At 37.0% G+C, this 19,516-nt stretch overlaps 1 protein-coding gene across 8 annotated transcripts in view; it reads left to right on the top strand.

Moving 5' to 3' along the window:
• The first annotated feature begins 742 nt into the window (after window positions 1-742).
• DYNC1I2 (dynein cytoplasmic 1 intermediate chain 2) overlaps window positions 743-19,516 on the top strand; it is a 33,144-nt gene continuing 14,370 nt past the window's right edge. Inside the window, exons 1-6 of one of the 8 annotated variants that reach the window (XM_075756667.1) lie at window positions 743-961; window positions 2,778-2,895; window positions 4,758-4,872; window positions 8,365-8,455; window positions 12,879-12,938; window positions 14,139-14,254. In XM_075756667.1, the coding sequence (XP_075612782.1) occupies window positions 2,788-2,895; window positions 4,758-4,872; window positions 8,365-8,455; window positions 12,879-12,938; window positions 14,139-14,254 (490 nt within the window). In that variant the 5' untranslated portion in view covers window positions 743-961; window positions 2,778-2,787. Of the gene's footprint in view, window positions 972-1,014; window positions 1,116-1,244; window positions 1,392-2,777; window positions 2,896-4,757; window positions 4,873-8,364; window positions 8,456-12,878; window positions 12,939-14,138; window positions 14,255-19,516 lie in introns of those variants that run through there. The other 7 variants (XM_075756666.1, XM_075756668.1, XM_075756674.1 and 4 more) reach the window with 7 other exon arrangements.

The raw sequence follows: 19,516 nt of genomic DNA, 5'->3' as shown, positions 1-19,516 counted from the left end.
ATCAGAGAACAGCAAAGTCACCTACTACCAGTTCATACTTGTATCAATCAAAGTTAACCAGGTAACTTCATTCCTGCGTGACGCTCATTGGTGCAGTTTGTGTTTGGCACAGCTTTACCCCATTCAGCACACATAATGAAGCAGTTTGCTAATGTATAATGCCGTATCAACCTGACAACCTAACTCTGCTTGCTGACATCCATGCAAAGCAGATCTAGCGTGGGTGATTTTGTCCCTAGCCTGACACCCACAGCAAATCAGGCTTTTATACATTTTATCCTCAGGTCACTGAAGTGATCACGGCCACCAGCCTGTCTAGCCTACGATTAAAATCAGTTCAACCAGGGTCCGCATCGGGCTGACTCGTTTCACTGCTTGGCTGCTGGCACGGCGGTGGCTAGTGTGGATCCTCGCTCCCCGGGAAGCCAAACCGAAGGAAAAAGTGAAGCCCCGCACGAGAGCTCTCGTCCGGGCCTGCTCTCCTCAGGGCCGCCCGCTGCCCCGGGCCCCCTGTGAGGCGACACCGCGAGACCCCGCCACCATCGCCAGCCGCGCGCTCCCCGCCGCCGCTACCAGCTAACCAAAGCAGAGCGCGCATGCGCGCCCGCCCGCCCCCCGGCATGCGGTGGCGCTCGCTTCCCGGACTCCCCCAAAAGACTACGGCTCCCATCATGCAACGCGCTGCCGCGCCACACTCACGCCATAGGGCGCTGAGGATGAGGCCTGCCTAACGGGGCGCGCTGCATGTTGGGTGTCGTTGTTCTCAAAGCTGCTTCTCCAGCGCCCTGCAAAAGGGGTTCGGTGTTAGGCCTCTGGAAGTACCCTATCTTCGCGCCGCTTCGGCTCGTTGCCCGTGTGAATTCCTTTCAGATCGCTCTCCCTGACGGTGCGAACGGGCTGGGTGTTGGTGTCTGAGCGTACTGCGGTGCTGTACAGGCCTCCGTGTCCTTCCGCAGTTCCTGTAAGTTCCTGTGCATCCCGCAACGCTGTCGGGGCTAGTTTGGTCCTCGGCGCCCGCCGTAGACCGCTGCCTGTCAGCTGCCGGCGCCTTTGTGAAGCGGCGGAGGCGGAGCGGGGTGCGGTGGCCGGTCGGAGCAGGGAGGTCTCGCTGCCAGGTGCGCGGGGGTCCCGCGGGGGCCGAGCTGCGCCTGGCGCCGCTGCCCCTCCCGGCTCGGCGTCGCTGCCTCACTGTGGGGACCCTCTGTCTTTCGGCCTCGCCCTGTCGAGGGAGGGGTGGGGCCAGGGGGCGGCCCGCGCCGGGGCTCGGTCCTCGATAAGCGGGAGAGGGGCCGGGCGGGCTTCCGGGCGTTCGGTGGTGGTGTCTTCTCCCGGGCCTCAGGGTGCGGTAGGGCCCTGTCAGGGTGGGAGTGCGCTGCCTCGTTCCTTCCCGGGTACGGGATTGGGGTGGGGAACTTGGTCCTGGCGGCACCCGGTTCGTACCGCTGTCAGCTTGGGCGGGGCGGGCCTCTCCTCAGGGCTGGCGGGGTTTGTGCCGCGTCGCTTTCCTGGCTTCGCGTTAGAAAGACGGGTGGAGGTGGGAATCCATGGTGTGGTGACAACGCGCCTTCCTAGCGCTGTTTTAAAGCGACACCGGAATGCTATTTGATAGTGCTGCCAGTAGATCTTTTTTAAAAAAAAATTATTTACCAGCACTTAAACATTTGCAGAATGGAGAAATACATACATTTACCCCAGTATACATTCTACTAACTATATTGGGGTAGATGTATGAGGCTTGCATCATTTTGCATCCTTTTCTGTGCATAGATGTGTCATGCAAACACTTGAAGGTATTCCTAATTTTGTATTAGTGAATAGTTATGTTACTAATGCTTAACCTGGTATCTCTGTTATCAAGCTTAATGTAAAAGCATTTATAGATCCCTTGTCTGTTGTAGAACCACTTCTGCGCTTTCTTTACTGACTTGGATTTGCTTAAAAACCAGTAAAATTAAGCTTTTATTCACGCAGCCCATTCACACAGTTTTTCATACCTGTGTTCTAAATCTTTGTTAAGTTCTGAAGTGGGTGGGGTTTTTTTCATGTTTTGTTTATTGTTGACCTTCTTATCTGTATTTAATTGAGTTAGTTATATAGCAAAACTTACAGAATTTTTGTCTTTAAAAGATCCACCAGTTTCTTATCAGTGTACAAAAAGTTTTGGGGAAAAAAACTGATAATGCATGGTTTTTACAGGTTTTTTTGACTTTCACAGTTGTACTTACTTTGCCTTGCAATTTACAGTAATCCTATTAAATCTTTTAATACATCTGTATTTTGACTTCTGCAACTGTATGTAGAAAGATATGTAGCTTACATACTGCTAAGTTATAGCATGCCAGTATTTAAGCTGTCGAAGTAAAAGATAGATGTTGTGTTGGTACTCTCCTTGCTGTTTTCAGTCCCATAGTTGGCTCTGTAGCTGTACAGAATCCTATGGCAAGATCAGGTAGCCCTATCTTTGGTGCCTAACATTTCTTTCAAAGCAGTTCCTTCAAACAGCTTCAGAACTACCTTAGGAATGGATGCTGTCACCATATCGTAGTTCTGTTTGTTTGTTTTAAATCTTTAGTATTTATTGAGAATGTGTTAAGTGAAAGAAATGTGGAAATAGGAATGTGATTTTTTTTTTTTTAATTATTATTTTAAGACTTCTCAGAGTTCTGGTTTTGGTAAGCTAGTGTCGTTTCCCTTTAATGATACCTCCTTTAAAGGAAAGCTGCTATCTTAAACAGGCAAACAAAAACACGCACAGTGATGTGATTTCTGTTGATCAGTGTTTCAGCCATGTCTGACAAAAGTGAACTGAAGGCGGAGTTGGAGCGTAAGAAGCAACGATTAGCTCAAATCAGAGAGGAAAAGAAAAGAAAGGAGGAAGAAAGAAAGAAAAAAGAAGTAAGAAATAATTTTCTCTTTGAAATTTGACTGTTTGCATGTGTAACTTGCCCAAAATTTAAGGGTAGGTTTATCATTTGCTTAATCATTTGCTACATGTTATTCAGGGAGTGTCTAACGGTCGGTTGCTGATGCAAATGTAACACTTTCATTTTCTGATAAGAGCAAACACCTACTGTTTTCTTTATAATTATCCATATAGTAAGTTAGATTTTAATTTTTTTTAAAATCCTACACTTGCATAACGTTTGGATTTCTAAAACTACATGTGTGCATGGGACATAATTAATCAAATCACTGTAAAGTATTGCATAAAAGCTCTGCTTCATGAGTTGTGATCGTGTTGTTTAGAGAACTCATTTCAAGTGCAGTTCCGAGATATCCATGTGAATTGTCTGACTGTCAGTATTATTATTGTACAAACAATGTGCTACATTCTTCTGCTCTTTGACTCATCTTTAGCTTCAATTTTAACATCAGAGCAACACTTGGGATGTATATGCTACTTGTGTGTTAGACTTGGTTTGTTAACAGTCTTCTGGATTTCTCTCTGCTGAAGTATGTGACAATCAGTGATTTATTACTATGTTTCTCCTGAGTGCCGATTATACCTCATAAAATAAACTTTTGCTGGAATGTTTTGGAGTACTTTTTCAAGGCTTCTCTATGTTTTGGTTAAGATCTTGTAGGTGTTCTAAATTAGCGTATGACTGAAGACTGAGCAGCTGCCAACTACGTGATTCAGACAAAAAGGAGAGGGAGATATCTCAGATTATGTTCTGATGATCTTGTAATAATGCATTGCCTGTATCTGAGATTCTGCATGTGATGCAATAGTTTATCAGTTGAGACTTTGATCTGAAATTTGGGAATTGCTTTTTTAAAAGGAATTGAGTAGTAGATTAGAAGCATAATGTGCAGTCATGCAAGGAGCAATCTTTAATCATGGCATAGGGATAGAATAGCTTGGTCTAGATTTTGCTGCTTCTGTTAAAGACTTGTATTTGTATCATTAATTTATATTTACAAAAATATTCACTTGCCAATGACTGAGTTGTGAACACCTTAAGCTGTGACTTTTCAACATCTTTCACAGTCGAGCTTGTGTTATTTCTAAATTATGAGGATGGGGGTGTATTTTTTTTTTTTTTGCATGAAATCTAGCAGATTATAACACAACTTAAAGAAAACTACTTAAATGCCTTGCATTGTAAACTTTAAGTTCCTGCAAAGTTTTTGGGTTTTTTAAGACTCTCAATTTTTTTTAAACCTGAGGTTCAAAGGAAAGCTTTCTCACTAAACAGCTTGTTGGTGTTTTTGATTTAAAAAATAGCTTACAATGTACAAACAAACATCACTTTTATATCTTATACATATTTTCTTAATTGCTACACACTTTAGTATGTCCTCTATCTAGCCAAGCGTCCTAATAGTTTCTTGACCAAAGCAGGGTATCTCTTACTGTCATTCTAACCATATAGTGTTTTCTTTGACATGGTTAATCTCATTTCAAAACTGGAAAAATATGGCTGTGTCTTTAAAATACTTTTATACACAGGTAAATTTTTTGTCTTTAAATTTTACAGCACTTTTTCACATTAATGCTATTAATCTTATGAAGTGTTGGTCATTTTGACAAATGAGAAGAGACTTTTTGCATGTTATATATGTCTTTTTAAGACAGCACCAAAGCTACAAAACTTTGTGATTCCTGTCTGTAGTTTACGAAAGGGCCATCAGAATTACTAGAGTTAAATACCTAACCTGTATGATGATAGGTTTCATTAGCATAAAAAAAAACTAAAAAAAAAAAATTTTAATACCTGTTAAATGCCATAGCTTAATTATTGAATTCTTTTTAGACTGATCAGAAGAAAGAAGTTCTTCCTGTACAAGAAGAATCTGATCTTGAAAAGAAGAGAAGAGAAGCTGAAGCATTACTTCAGAGCATGGGGTTGACACCTGAGTCTCCTGTTGGTAGGAATGTTAATATTAGTTTGAGATAAATGTTTGGGAGTTTTTGGTTTGGGGTTTTTTTGGGGGGGGGGGGGGGGGGGGGGGGGGGGGGGGGTGTGGAGGGGTGTTTTTTGGTTGGTTGGTTTAGTTTTTAATGGTGGTGGCTTTTTGTTTGGTTGGTTTTTGTTAGGATTGTGGTATTTGTATAACTAGCATAAACATTCTCTGGCCACTGTTTTTTGGGGTATACGTGTCTGGGTTTTGTACTATTGTCATGCATGATCTCAGTTATAAATGTCAGGTGATGTGCTTCAGTACACATTAATAGTACTATTTTGTAAAGATGTGTTTTACACTCAGTGGATTATTTGGAGTCTTTTCGTTAAAATATATAAACATCACGTATTTGTTCTTTTTTTTTCCCTATTTTCCCCATGCATTATTCTTCTGTATTTTTTTCTTTTTTTCATAATGCCAAATTTTAATTATTTCTTCTTTTTCTTTTTTTTTTTTTTTTTTTTTCTGTGTGGAGTTGGTTTGTTACCTTTCTGGATCTTTTACACTGTAATTTTCCTTATCTCAAATACCTGACTGACTTTGGAGTAATAGCAAGGCTAAGTATAAAATTTAACTATCAAGCATGATGATTCATATCTATGCCACTGCTGGATGGGTTAGCATATTGGTTTTTGCTTTTTGCCTTTACATAGCCACATCTCTCTGGGAGGTGAAAGCAAAGAGGGTGATAATTTAACTCCACTTTTTGTCTCTAACCCTGAAATTTAAGGGGTTTAAAACTTATTTTTCAGTTTGGCTCAGTGGTGAGGGTCTATTTCAACTGAGTTTGCAAATAAAAATAATAATAATTTGTGATTGATAGAGTGTATCTGTGACTATCTTCATAATTGCTTTTGCCTAGTCCTCAAGTGTTCAAAAGTGAACATGGAATAAACACTGGTTTAGCTGCTCCCATTCCAACAGCCATAATGGTCAGTTTTAGTAGTTTGAACTGTTCTCATGGTTTAGAGACTGGATTTGGGCTATGTTATCACTAGTGTACAGCATTTTAAGTAATCAGTTCTTACCTACTAGAGATCTTGTTTGGCAGACAGACTAGGAGTTGAACGCTTCCTTGTGTGAGGTTTTGCTAAGGCAGATGATGACACTCTTTCAGATATGCATATGGTTGTTGGTTTGTGGGGTTTTTTTAAAATCTATGACAGAATCTAAACCGCACAGGATAGTCAGTCCTCGAAGCAAGTTATTGCATAGACTTCAAGTAGCTGTTTGTGAAAAGATTTTTGGGGTGCTGTTGTGCAGGACTAGGGCACACCCCTGCAAGTGTGTTTAACTCCATTGAGCATCTACTTAACCACACTCTTCAGAGCATATGGATTTGCAGGGAATTCATTCTGTTCCCTTTCAAGATACCCAGATCCTGAATCAAGCTAAAATGTCCTACTTGCCACCTCTCAGTAGCATGCCTGAGGCACAGGCCCAATCTGCCAACTGGATACTGTTGAAGTATGATAGTACAGTGATCGTACACCTGAACTGAAACTACCTCACAGCTGACCAGCTTGGTATGCAGATAGCTTGAGCTCACATTGTTGGTGAAGGTGGATAGCTTGAGATTAGATTCCTTCATAGAAAATTTTATTAAAAATTCCTAAGGCAGTTCCTGTCCTGTTAACTGCCAGAGAGGTAGCTCTCTTACAGGAGAAGGGACATTAACAATGTAAGTATGTTTTTGATATCTACCATACTCGTTATATAAGAAGCCATAAGTTAGGGAACCAAAATAACTTTCAAGAAGGTATTATGGTTTCATCCTCTGTTGGGGCAGGTGGAATTTTACTTGGTCTTTTCATAAGAGTGTTGGTCTTTAAATAGGTTTCACCTCACTAATGAGATGACTTTCTTGAAAACAGTTTGTCCCACAAGAGGGTGCTGTGACATCAAAACTGAGCCACTGGATTCCTTTGGCCATGGTTACTGCTAGATAGAGCTGGCTGGCTTTTGTACGTGGTAGCAAGATATGTTTCTAATGTCACCTCTTCAATTAAGAAAGGGTGACATTAAAATGTCATCTTTTCTGATAACGCACAAATATAATGTAGGATTATAAAGGCCTATGGGCATTTCCTTTAGTATAAATTATTCGGTAGATGGGGATGATGAGTTGAAGAATAAATATATACACTCATATATACATATATATACCCATATTTATATAGATATATGTATAAACTGTAAGTATGTGTATGTATGAATTTATGAAGTGTAACTCTAGACCTATGTAAAAGTATGTCCTGTAGGATGAATGAATTTTTAATAAATCAAAGTATTCATTGTAGTTTTGTAAATTTAGAGTAGAATTTTTGTCAACCAGAGTCATGTCTCCGTTTTGGGATGGGCTGGAAGCATTCTTCGGAACTTGCAACATACTTGTGATTTTGGGAAACTCTCTAGAAATGTTACAAATCTAAATTCAGAATTCTCCTTTGCCTGACCCCTGACAGAGTGGATATCAATTTATATACATATCTTGTGTTCAGGTGGTTAAAGGTTCTTTTCAAGGGTTGCTAAGGAATGAATGTGTTCTATGAATGTTTTGCATATTGCTGAAAAATGAAGCATATACGGACCTTCAACACACACCCTGACTCTTAAGCATAAACTAAAGTTTCATTAAATAATGAGTTTCACTATTTCGAAAAAGAAAAGTTAAAATAAATATCGAAATGGCTTTGTGTTTGTATCAGATTGCATGATATCATTCACTATTATGTATCAGTTCCAAAAAGCATGTTGCTTTTTAAATGGTAATTGCAATCTTCATCTACATGATGAAAATTAACTGGCTTTTAAGAAAAAGTTTCATTATAACAGTAGTAGACTGTTTGTCAAGTAAAAAGAAAGGAAACATGAAAATCCCCCAAAACCCAAGACTGGAAACTTTGTTGTAATACACAGGATTTATGTTGATTTTATTCAAATTAGAACAAAAATAACAGTATGCTGTATGATAAAGCCACTTTTTTTGATCGACACTTCAATGATTATATATTTTGAAACAAAATTACTAGTTAAATACATTGAATGTCTAAATTTTAAGAAAAATGTATGTCAAAGCTACATTAACCGCTATCTTCCTTTTATGTTTAAGCAACATGATTTAGTGGAAATTACCCTTTGAAAATTGATGCCATCATTTGTCAGAAGTTCAGTTATAAAATATATTTTCAATTCATGTTTCTCTTAAATGTCTTTCCCTCCATGTCTTTTTGTATGCTCCAGATGCATAAATGCCAAACAATTGCATGAAAGTCCAGCATGAATTGTTAACATTGTCTTTTCCCCTCTCTTTCTACTATTCATTTTCATCCATGTATTTTTTGTTCGCCATCACTTTTTTTTTTAATACTTCATGTTAAATTAATTTGAAAACATCCTAAGCTGTGCAACCTCTGCGAGTAGTAACAGCGGATACCTGTCTGTTTCACTATTTAGTCCCTCCTCCTACCTCTCCGTCTTCCAAATCTGTGAGTACGCCAAGTGAGGCTGGAAGCCAGGACTCTGGTGATGGCGCTGTTGGATCTAGGTATGTCACTCTCCTTGTCATATTCCTTTGCTTAATACTTGTATTCTGAATAATTAAGCTGTAGAAGAAATCAAGGTTAATCACTTGATTATAATATAATAATATGAGGTTACAGTGTTACTGAATCTGTAAACAGTGACTATTTTACAGAAGTACTCTGAAATTTGAAATGCAACTACGCTTCCTAATTTGAAATTGCTAACATTAACATGGAGTTGTTTAAACTTGCAAGTTTAAAGTAAAATTATGAATGTCTTGTGGTAATGTTCTTATAAGTATGAATGTCTCAGGACAATAGAGAACTGGAAAAGTCCAACTTCTGGGCTTTTCCCAGCTTCTTCTAAAGAAGGGTGTATATGGATGTTAGGCTATTTCCTTTTTCCTCTTTTCTAGTTGGTCTAATAAAAGATACTGCCTACAAACTTTGCCTTGCTTCTGATTTTATTTTTTTTTCCTTACTCAGAACAGTATTTCTTGTTATTTCACTTTGCAGACATCCCTGTAACACAACTATACCACTTAGAATCCCTCTCGTTTGGCCAAAACATAGGACTGCGTTAGTACAGCCACAGGGTTTTTTTTCGGTTCCAGTACTTCCCACATCTATTTGACCATTTTTTTGTGCATGACAGCTTGATAAATGCTGCTCTAAAGAGAGTCAGATAAACATTTCTGTTAAACTAGGAATTCAGAGTGGCAATATATGGATGATAAGGTGGGAAGCACTACTTCCAAAGGGTATTTCTATTGTTTCCCATGCACAATCTGTGAATAAGAGCAGTATTTGCCTAATTAATTTTGGTAACTTATATTTTCTCAGCAAATTCAATTCCTGTACTTTACTGTATATGCATTGTGGAGAAGTTTAGTTAAAACAGAGTTACGAAAGCAGTGATCATCATTTACTTTTGTGCTTATTTAAGTAGCTGTTTTGGAGAAAGAGTGAATACTTAAACTGGTTCGAAACATCTTTTACAAAGACTGCAATAATGTCTGGTATGCATGTGGATTATGCATATATAATTATACACAATCTTAGTCTGAAAATACTCAAGATTTTAATGACCTGAACAAAGGTTACAAGGTACTTGTTTCTAAGTAGCAACCATTAAGTTAAAACAGAGAATACATCAGGCAGCAGATATGAACCCAAACTCTTTTTTAAACAGTGCCCAGGTGTGATCTTGTGCATAGCTTATTCACAATATGCAATTGAAGTTAACTGGTCATGTTAATAAAGAATGAATATAATTGTTCCTTAACTGAGTAACTAACAAGCAAATTTTAAATTATTTGAAATATGTGATTATTGCTTATTAAATTGTGATTTTTATATTCAAATTCACTATCTAGAAGAAAAAGCAAGAATTATTTGATGATGACTTCTTAAAATGTTTTCTTTCCATTCATACATAATTTCCATTCAGTATGAAACAATATCTATAGGCCACATGTCTGCATTGAGTGCCATGGTGTGTACTGAATTTATCTCCACCTCATAGGTATACTGTGCTCTCTGACTGTATGTTCCTTGGGCATAGTAACATAATGTTGTATGCATACATTTTCTTATGAAGCCTTGAGAAAACTCACATTCTAAGCCTCTATAGCTTCATACATTTGCAAACTTTAAAACTAAATCTGTCTCTTGACAGTTTCCCAGACAAGTGTAAAAAGATTGTGGTCTTGAAAGCATGGAGGTATGAATGTGTAGCTAAATTGAAGACTGTGTAGAGTCACTGTTAGAATCCCCTTGCTTATTCTCCAACCACTGGATAACATTCTTCACTTCCCCCAGTAAACAGATGTCCATATCCTAGTCTATTAGTACAGGTTTGTACAGCATTCCTAATGTACACATACACTCAAACCTAAACATTAATGGGAAAAGTTGGAGTGTGTGATATCCCTTAGCGTTATACCTGGCATTTCACAGGTGTCTTTCATATCAATATGAGATGTGTTAGAAAGCCCAAGTTGTTCCACTGTGCTTGATAATCTTAAAACAAAGCCTTTCATATTAATGTATTATTTCAGTTCATTTTTATTTCTTTTTTTTTTCCTTTTTTTTTTCTGTTTTTGGTCTGTGGCCATTTGTTCTCTGGTCGTGCTGCAACTATACTTTACGAAGATGATCTCCTTTTGTTAGTTTAGTCTCTTCTCCTCTATGATGCTGGATCTTGTCAGTAACTTATTTAGTAATTAGTAGAGCAGTGTTCAGATTGTGTTCCTGCTGTTACTTCCACCTGTCTTGCTTTATTTTCATCAGTAAAGAGTGTTGGTTCCCAGTGTGGTACTGTTCTTTCTCTCATTTTCTCAGTTAAGAATATAAATTCAAGACTGGAAATTAATACAGTTGGCTTACTTTCAGATTAGGTGGATGCTTCATAGAATTAGTTTAAATGCAGAAAATACTTTTTGAGATCTGGTAAGTGTTAGGAATGTGCCTGGATGTAGAGAAGTTTGGGCATATGTGGAAGAATAGGAACTTGTGTTCACTGAAGCTTGTAGATAAATTAATTTAAGGCATAATAACCATTGGGAAATCAAAAGGAACAAATCTTACATAATTTTGGTACACATATAATAGATGAGTTTTATCTCAGAATGTATTCTTTATTTTAAAAGAGTATCTCTGAGAAAGATTTATCTGTATATCCTGTACTACTTGTGGACTTGAACTATTTTAAAAGGCAGACTATCCCTGGTACCACTGAAGCAACTGTCGAAAGTTAAAAGAATGCTTTGAAAACAGGAAAGCAACCTCAGTAAGGGCTAGGTCTTAAGCGGGCACAAAAGTCAAAGCCTTTTAAATTCATAGCCCTTTTCCCAAGTTCCTCTCAAGTGGGACTGATAAAGTTGAGAAAACATTTGACAAGTATGGTAATGCAGCATTTGGATCTGTAGAAAAGTCATCCTGTGCAGAAGCAACATGAAGGTTTGAGTGGTGGTGGTTTGGATTTGGGGTTTTTTTTCTTCTTTTTTTTCTCTTTTCTTTTTTAATGTATGCTCAAACAACATATGAGCAATATCCAGCTTGATGTCTCAGGCACCAAATTAAACTCCAAGCTTAAATCTATTCGGTCAAGAAAAATAGTAGAGACCTAAAGAATAAGTATACTCAAACTAATTAACTTGATGGTAAAATGGTGTGTTTTCTGATCCACAAAAGATATGGAAAGATTTTAGATACTTATGTATTAAGCTATTGCTGTGGATATTATAGCAGTTATGTAGAATTACTTGCTAAACATGAAGACAGTGGATTTGTAATTTTTAATTAAACTATAATTAATTTTCTAATGCACGCTTTCTACAAGAACAAGGTAGTGCGTGACACAACCATGTTTATGAAGTTTTATGGCCTTTACCTTTAGAAATGTTGCACCTGGTTTATGAGAATATTACCAGATATGGGATGGAAATGGAAAATTACCTGTTACTGACTTATTTTAAAATATTACATATTCCTTATTTTTATTTGTTATAAAACATTATTTTTAAAAGAAATATAATAGCTTCTAAGAACTTCAGAAAAAACATGTATGTTCATCTGTTAATCTCTCTTATAAGCTTGTTTTAAAATTCTGCCTGAGCCTGATAGCTGGCAGTAGACTAAATGAAAATTTGTGGAGAAGGGATGAAGGCTAAAAATGAAGGGAGAAAGAAGATTTATTTCCCCCTTCATATTTCTTCTGATACAAAAGTGACTTGAAATAGATCTATTCTGTTCATTATTCCACAACTTTAAAATGTGTTATTAATATAAAGCCCACTATTTCTAAGAGATTTAAATACCTGAAATGGAGTTGGCTCTAAATCAGATGACACTTAGAAGCCCAAGGCAGTGCTTAACCCATAATTACTGCAATGTCACATCTTGGAAACTCTAGCAGTTCTCTATCCCAGTGGAAATGCTTTTTTGCCCCTCTACCAAAAGGCTTATGTGTTGACTCATTTCCTTCACCAATATGACAGTTTCCTCCACATATTTACTGCTCTGGGCAAGATTGTATTACGTTAACAAGTCTGTCTTCATATGACATGAACAAATCTGAACAGCTTTTAAAAGGAATTTGAAGTTTTTAATGGGTTCTTGTCTGTATTTAAAGTATTTTAATTTGCCTCTCATAAAGACTACATTTGTTTGCAGATCTTTAACTTTCAATCTTTAAAATAATTTATTTCTTTTCTAATAGCTCTGAATTCTGTGTTTGCTTTTTAACTTTTGTATTGACTGCATGTATTATTGCACTGAATGTTTGCTGAATTTCCCTTAACTGATGTTACATTGCTTTGTTTCTTGTGAACAATGAAATAACTATAAGCTTACTGTAACTCTAGATTTCATAGTGTGTATTTGCTTCACTAATCTCTGGCCTTTTTTGCTAATGCTGCATGATTGTTCAACCTGGGGTATCAGGACGCTGCATTGGGATACTGATCCATCAGTTCTTCAGCTCCACTCTGATTCCGATTTGGGGTATTGCATAGATTTCTTATATTCCCTCTTTCATGTACTTAATGGATAATAAGAGCTTATTTTTTCTTTAAGACTTCAAGTTGTTGTTAAGAGACTGTTCTGTAAGTAACAGAAATTCACTATCCCTAGACCTAGTGCAGTTTGCTTGCAATGGGAAATTTTTATATTATTTAATATACATAAGATGCTTATTTCTAATAATAAAACTTACTCATGTTTTTCTTTGAGTCTTTCTTTGGCAAAATGTAAACTTTAAAATAAAGAGATTAGAATAGCAGTGGCTCCCATCTTTTCTTATAAATATATGTTTATAAAAGCTGTATATTATAAGCACTTACTAAAATCCATATCGTGCTATAAGAAATATGATTCTACCCACCAAAACTTTTCAAAAGCAGTTACTCTTTTGCTTTTATCTTTCAGAGGTGGATAATAAGAAACTAGATTTGATATAGGTAAATTATTGTTGGATCATTGCAGTATCACTACAATACGTACTGAAATTAGCTTTTGAGGAAGTGACAATGACTGAATTAATGTTGTGTGGGTTTTGGAAGTGCATTATGCATTGCAGTTTGATCCTAGCTATATCTGCATTTATGGGATCTTCCATAAGCTAAAGTCAGAAAGCTCAGAGGTTTTCTGTATTGTATTCTGGAGTAATGTATTCTGGATGAATCACTTGTCAGTGTGCAAGTTTCAGATGAGACTTAGAGTTCTGCATTCTAAATAATATCTTAGAGGTAGACAAAAAAGGGCAGCAAAGTTAAAAGGACTAGGAAATGCTTTTTTCATTCAGAATAACTAAGCTGGGGTTTTTTTAAGCTTTAAAATCCTAGAACCGTTGTTGTACAAAGATGACTCGTGAGCAGATCTGTTCCACTGAAAATAAGGATATGTCATATATGTAGCAGTACCCTAGTCAACCACAAAGAGCAAAACTTTATATCCTATAATCCAAATATATCTATTTGCACCTTTCTTTTTATTGCAGATGTATAAATAGCTGCTGATTTTAAATAACAATGATGATAAAATATTAGCCATAATCGTGTGACTTCTTCAGAGTTAAGTTTCCGCTGGATTTAAGCTTGACTAAGCAGTGCTGTGACATGATGACTTGGGTATTATTCTAGGCAAAATGTGAAGTAATTCATAAAGTTAAATATTTTTTCTGATTTCTCTATTAATTTTATTTAGACGTGGACCTGTTAAACTTGGAATGGCCAAAATTACACAAGTTGACTTTCCTCCTCGAGAAATTGTTACATATACAAAGGAGACGCAAACACCTGTTATGACTCAGCCAAAGGAAGGTGAATGGTTAACTTCTTACTACCTAAGTTATTTTTCTTTTTTTTATTATAATAACGATGACTGAATTAGAACTAACACTTGTGATCTTGAAACTTAATAAGGTAGAATAAAGGTTGATCTGTGAGGTAATTGATATAAATTCTATTATTAAATTCATATAGGTCTTCCTTAAGAGTGTTACTGTCATTCTGCATCTTGTTTAACATTATTCTTACTACTAATACATGGTATTTTGTCACTCCTTTTAAATGTTCCTGAGTTGCTTAATTAGCTGACAACTGATAAATAAAAGTGGAATATATCTTGCATTTATGACACTTAAGAATACACACACAACTTACTTGAAGGTTGTGTATCCGTACAACAAACTTAGCAGTTAAACCACCCAACTTTTTAAGAATTTGAATTTTTTATACATGGAGCTTATACATTGAGTTTTAAAAGAAGGAACTAATTTTTTTATTAACCCGTGCAGTTTCTGTTCTCAGCAATTGAACATATGCTTTCTTTTAGTCATGACTTCTTTGCTTTTCAGAAAAGAAAGTTTTCTGAAGAAAACATAGATAGTTGGCTAATAAACTTGCTTTTCAATGTTGAAACACTTGAATTTAGCTGCAAATGAAAATACTAATCTTGACCTAGTTTGTATTGACCTAGTTTGTATGTAGTTTCACAACAAAAATCTCTTAGTTTATTATGACTGACTTTGTGTCTTTGCTAGTGATTTTTAGGACCTATTTCTACATTCATAATTTTGCATTTTCCTGCTCATTAGTATGTGGAGTTTTGGGTGTTTATGCAAGGAGATAAAAGCACTTTTTAAAACCTGAAGAGAATACTCAACTGAAATCTTACGCTGGTGTTTCCAGAAACTGCATAATTTACCTGAAAGCGTAATACAGATAATAAAGAGTGTAATCTGTAATAAAGTGATGCAGAATTGTTGTTGTTGCTCCAGTCTACATCAATATGCTGCTCTTGTCTGGAGTGTGTCTTGAAGTCACTTTGGCAAGTTTAACGAGATGCAAATGCCACTGTCAATGAGTTGAAGTGGGGAGGAAAGGGGAGGGGAAAGAAAGGAAGAAATTGCAACAGTACTCTGTGTTAAGAAGTTTCTTCCCTTCTTCTGTCTGGGTATTCAGTATAAGCGATCAGTGTGTCTTCAGAACACCAAACAGATCTTTCAAACTTCATTATTCAGTGAGCCAGAACAACAGAGGATATGCTTTTTTTTTCTCTGACTACATTTCTTTTCCATTCTTTGTTTTATCTGTATGCCTGCACAGATAGGCGTTTTGGGTTTTCCTGCTTTCATTTCTCCCATGCCCCCTACTTTTTCCTTTCTCTAATCTCTCAGGGATTTTTTCCTCCCCTCTGTCAGGTTCATGGAATCTGAAGACTTAGTTCATAGCTTCTGTGCTTGAAGAGTTTTACTTCTGCCTGCTGTCAGTGGAAATTGTCTGGGATTGTATGATCTTAGTCTCACATTCAGTGGATAGGCTGTAGTTGAGGTTTACTGTAGTGGAGCTGGAAATGTGGGTCATCTGTATTACTGCCTTTACCAGAAAGCTCTCTCATTACAGATGTTGTCTTCTGATCCATTGCATCTTAAAAATAATACTGTTTTCTTGAGGGTCATCATCATTATTTTATGCATGTATACTTCACAAAAGTCACTTACGGATGCTTTTTCATCATTTCAGTGTTGAGGATCTTTTTAAGGTCTGTTTTGAGACTGCCTAAATACATTCATAAATAAGCTCTCTATTTACAATTTATAATGACATCTGAAATAGGACATGGGTTTAAAAAAAAAAAAATCACACAGCCTCCAAGAAAAGGAGTCCCTAGGTGAGAGATTTCGGTTATGGGAAGAAAATTTTGAAGTCTTTAAAACAATTGACAAAAGCAATATGCTGAATTTTCAGAGTGCAGTTAGATGCACTAATTAAAATCTCATTGATTCTTATTTCTTCTCACAATCTGAGTTTTTTTTTTTATTTTAGTGAATATACTGTAAATTAAAGATAATCTTACAAAGTACATGTGAAAGTTGAGCTTGCAACTGAATTTACACATACAACTAATCTTCAGTAGCTCTCTTGTACAGCAACAAGTTGCATGTCAGCTAGGTTAGATCCAGTGTTCACGCTTTCTTATAAAATGAAGTGGACTGTACCTGTCTCAATTATCATATCTTGAAATTTTAAAATGCTGTTGGAGCTATGCTTTTGAACAAAGGAAAATAGAAGCAGTTTTATTAGATATGCTGTGCAGTCATTCTGCAGGTTTAGGTCTACATGTGCTGTAGGTTGAATTATGCTAACACTGATTTTAAGGAAAAAAGAAAGAAAAGAACAACGAATGTCACCCCCTCAAACTAAAAAAAAAAAAAACCAACCCAGTCCTCTTTGTTCCACTTCTGCGTGCCACAATGGTTATGTAGTTGTATTGTAACCTAAACTGGGAAGCATTCAAGCTACACCTAATCTGTCTGGTGCGACAGTTAGGAAGTAGGAGAAAACTACTCTTAAACTAAACCAGTTCTGAATTGCCATGGAAATGTTGATGGCAATGCAAAACGAAATGACAGTTACATAGAGGAGGCTTCATATCCTCAATTTTAGGTTGACCTTTGGAGATGCCTACTTTGGATTCAGTGTAACAAACAGTTAAATTTAAATGAGTACCTTTCACCTGAATAGTTCTGGCTTTAAAATGTAAAGGTCACTCATCTCAGAAGTTGATAGAAAAGACTGCATTCAGTAACTGAGACATCCAAAGCAGGAAAATTCCATACTTATAAGTTTATATGTTCATGCTTCTGTATAGTGCAGGCATGTTCCACCATCATAGACAATATTCAAGAATGAAGTAACTCCCCCCACTATCTTTAAGACAGGACGCTTCTCAGCTGAAGCCGAGCAGTTTTGAGCCAGTGATCCTTTCCATTTGTAATGAAAGAACAACCAGCGTGCATGCAGTCCTAGATGGTAGAGCTAGAATGTGACCTCAGTGCTAGTGGCACTATAGTCACTTTATGCTAAGACAAAAATTATCAGTGCTGGAATTAGGACTTTTCCACATTTCTCCACGCCTTTGAACTGTTGTATCCAAAATAGTAGATAGCCTTGTCTTTCTCTTATACAATGCCCAGCTCTTAAATTTGGAATGAGACAGTTTCCTTAGGAGGTGGAGGCATTTAGTGTGCTAGCAGTTCTCACAACTTCCATTATTTTATTGCAGTACTAATATGTTGATTTATTCTGACCACAAAGTATTTGAGAAACTGCCTGTCTTAATAAGATTGATTCTTTTTATAATATTGTAAAACAATAAAATCAGGATCTCTCCTAGAAATCAGTTTCACTCTGTGATTAGACATTGAGTCATCTTTAGAGCACTAAGTATTTTGCCACAGGAAGTCATTCGCTGTATTCTGAACAGTACGGAATATTAAATTTCCCCATTAAGGGAAGTTAATAAATGCATTGCACAGTTCTTATAGGAAGGTGCCCACATCCAAAGTAGAGTTGGAAGGTAAATCTGCAATACGTGTTTTATGGGCTTTTCATATAATGGGTGCAACCCACAGCCGCTCTTTCCTCAAGGTGCCATGAATACAAGTGAGTGACTAAGGATATAGAAAAAGAGAAACACAGTAAGAAATGGTGTCGGGGTGGTGGTCTTGATGCTCTCAAACTTCTTGCTTTGATGAAAATACTGACATGTGTCTGTCTTCAGTACTTCGTTTATTTTTTTTTTCACACTTTTTTTTTCTCCACCATTTTCAATAGGCTTAGTCTTCTAACTCTACTATTTCTGTAGCAGCTGTATTTATTATGTAAAAGAAATGAAATTAAATGATCAAATGGCTCACTATTCTGAGGATATATAGCAGAGAAAATACACACACCCCCTTTTTTTTTTTTTTTTTTTTTCTTGTTCTCTTGGTACATCCTGTTCCTGATTTTGGGGATTTTGTCATTCTGTGATACAGTAATGATGACTTTCATTTAGGGACCAAATCAACTTACTTTGGCTTTAAGCTGAGGGAGGGTTGATTTAGATTAGATGTTAGAAAGAAATTCTGTACTGTTAAGAGTGGTGAGGCACTGGAACAGGTTGCCCAGAGAGGTTGTGGAGGCCCCATCCCTGGAAGTGTTTAAGACCAGGTTGGATGAGGCTTTGGGCAACGTGGTTTAGTGGAGGGTTGGAACTAGATGATCTTTGAGGTCCCTTCCAACCCAAACCATTCTATGATTGATAAGTGTTGTGCCATACTCGCTGCTGTCCTCCCTTTTTTCATAATTAATAAGCTTAAGCATCTATGCCGTTACTACACTTTAACTTTTGTCACCATCATAACATGAACATCCTGTGTTTAGGCTGCTCCATTCCCTAGCATCCTTGTTCTGCCATCCCCTTTTCTGCTATCTAAATCCAGTTCTCACTTCCTATGATGCTGTGTATAACACTGCTCCCTGCTTCCCTCATTGTCCAATTTTGGAGGATGTGTTCTTTAGTTAGTGTGGTCAACTGGTTATTAGGTCTGTTATTTAGCCTCTATTTGGCATGCTCTATCAGGCAGCAAATTTTCACATCTACTCTCTGAAAATACATTTGAAATTGTGTTCCCTTCATACGCTCATTTCTTCCTATCAGGCAGCACAAGCAGTTTCAGAAACAGGGATACAATTCAGATGTGAACTGTGGTATATGTCTTAATGTTCTGCAGGTTCCACGTTGGCCACCATGCAGAGTACTGTAATCATTGATGCTAAGCTTTTTGTCTTATCTGTACTTTTTGCTACACTGTTCTCTGTTTGATCTCTTCCTTTGTGATTTGCTAACGTCTTGTTCAAATTCCCATGGGAAGAAATTTGTCACCAGTACACTCAATAAAGATTTGTTGTGAGTCCGTGAAGTAGTTGATCCAAAGAAAGATAGGCATATAGGGGAAATAAGATTCTCCTCAGCTGTTACAATTAAGGCTTCTCCTGGGCTAATGGTATACTTGTTATTTAGTGCTGCTGTACAATATTGTGCATGTGCAATCACAACTAACTGCAGACAGTATTATTGCATTAGCTCCAGTCTTTGAGGAATTATTGTCTGTTAAAGTCTCCAAGACACAGAATGAAAATATTAAGCATTATTGTCCTTTTAATTCTGACTTAAGCAGAGTAATAACAAGTTGGTGTATAGGATTGGCTTCTTGGATGCTGTTACAGTGAATGTAGTATTTTTACTTTTTAAAA

The sequence above is a fragment of the Balearica regulorum genome, chromosome 6 (assembly GCF_011004875.1).
Source record: "Balearica regulorum gibbericeps isolate bBalReg1 chromosome 6, bBalReg1.pri, whole genome shotgun sequence".
NCBI lineage: Eukaryota > Metazoa > Chordata > Aves > Gruiformes > Gruidae > Balearica > Balearica regulorum.
The sequence above is the reverse complement of the archived record's forward strand: the minus strand, read 5'-3'. Positions and strand labels throughout refer to the sequence as shown.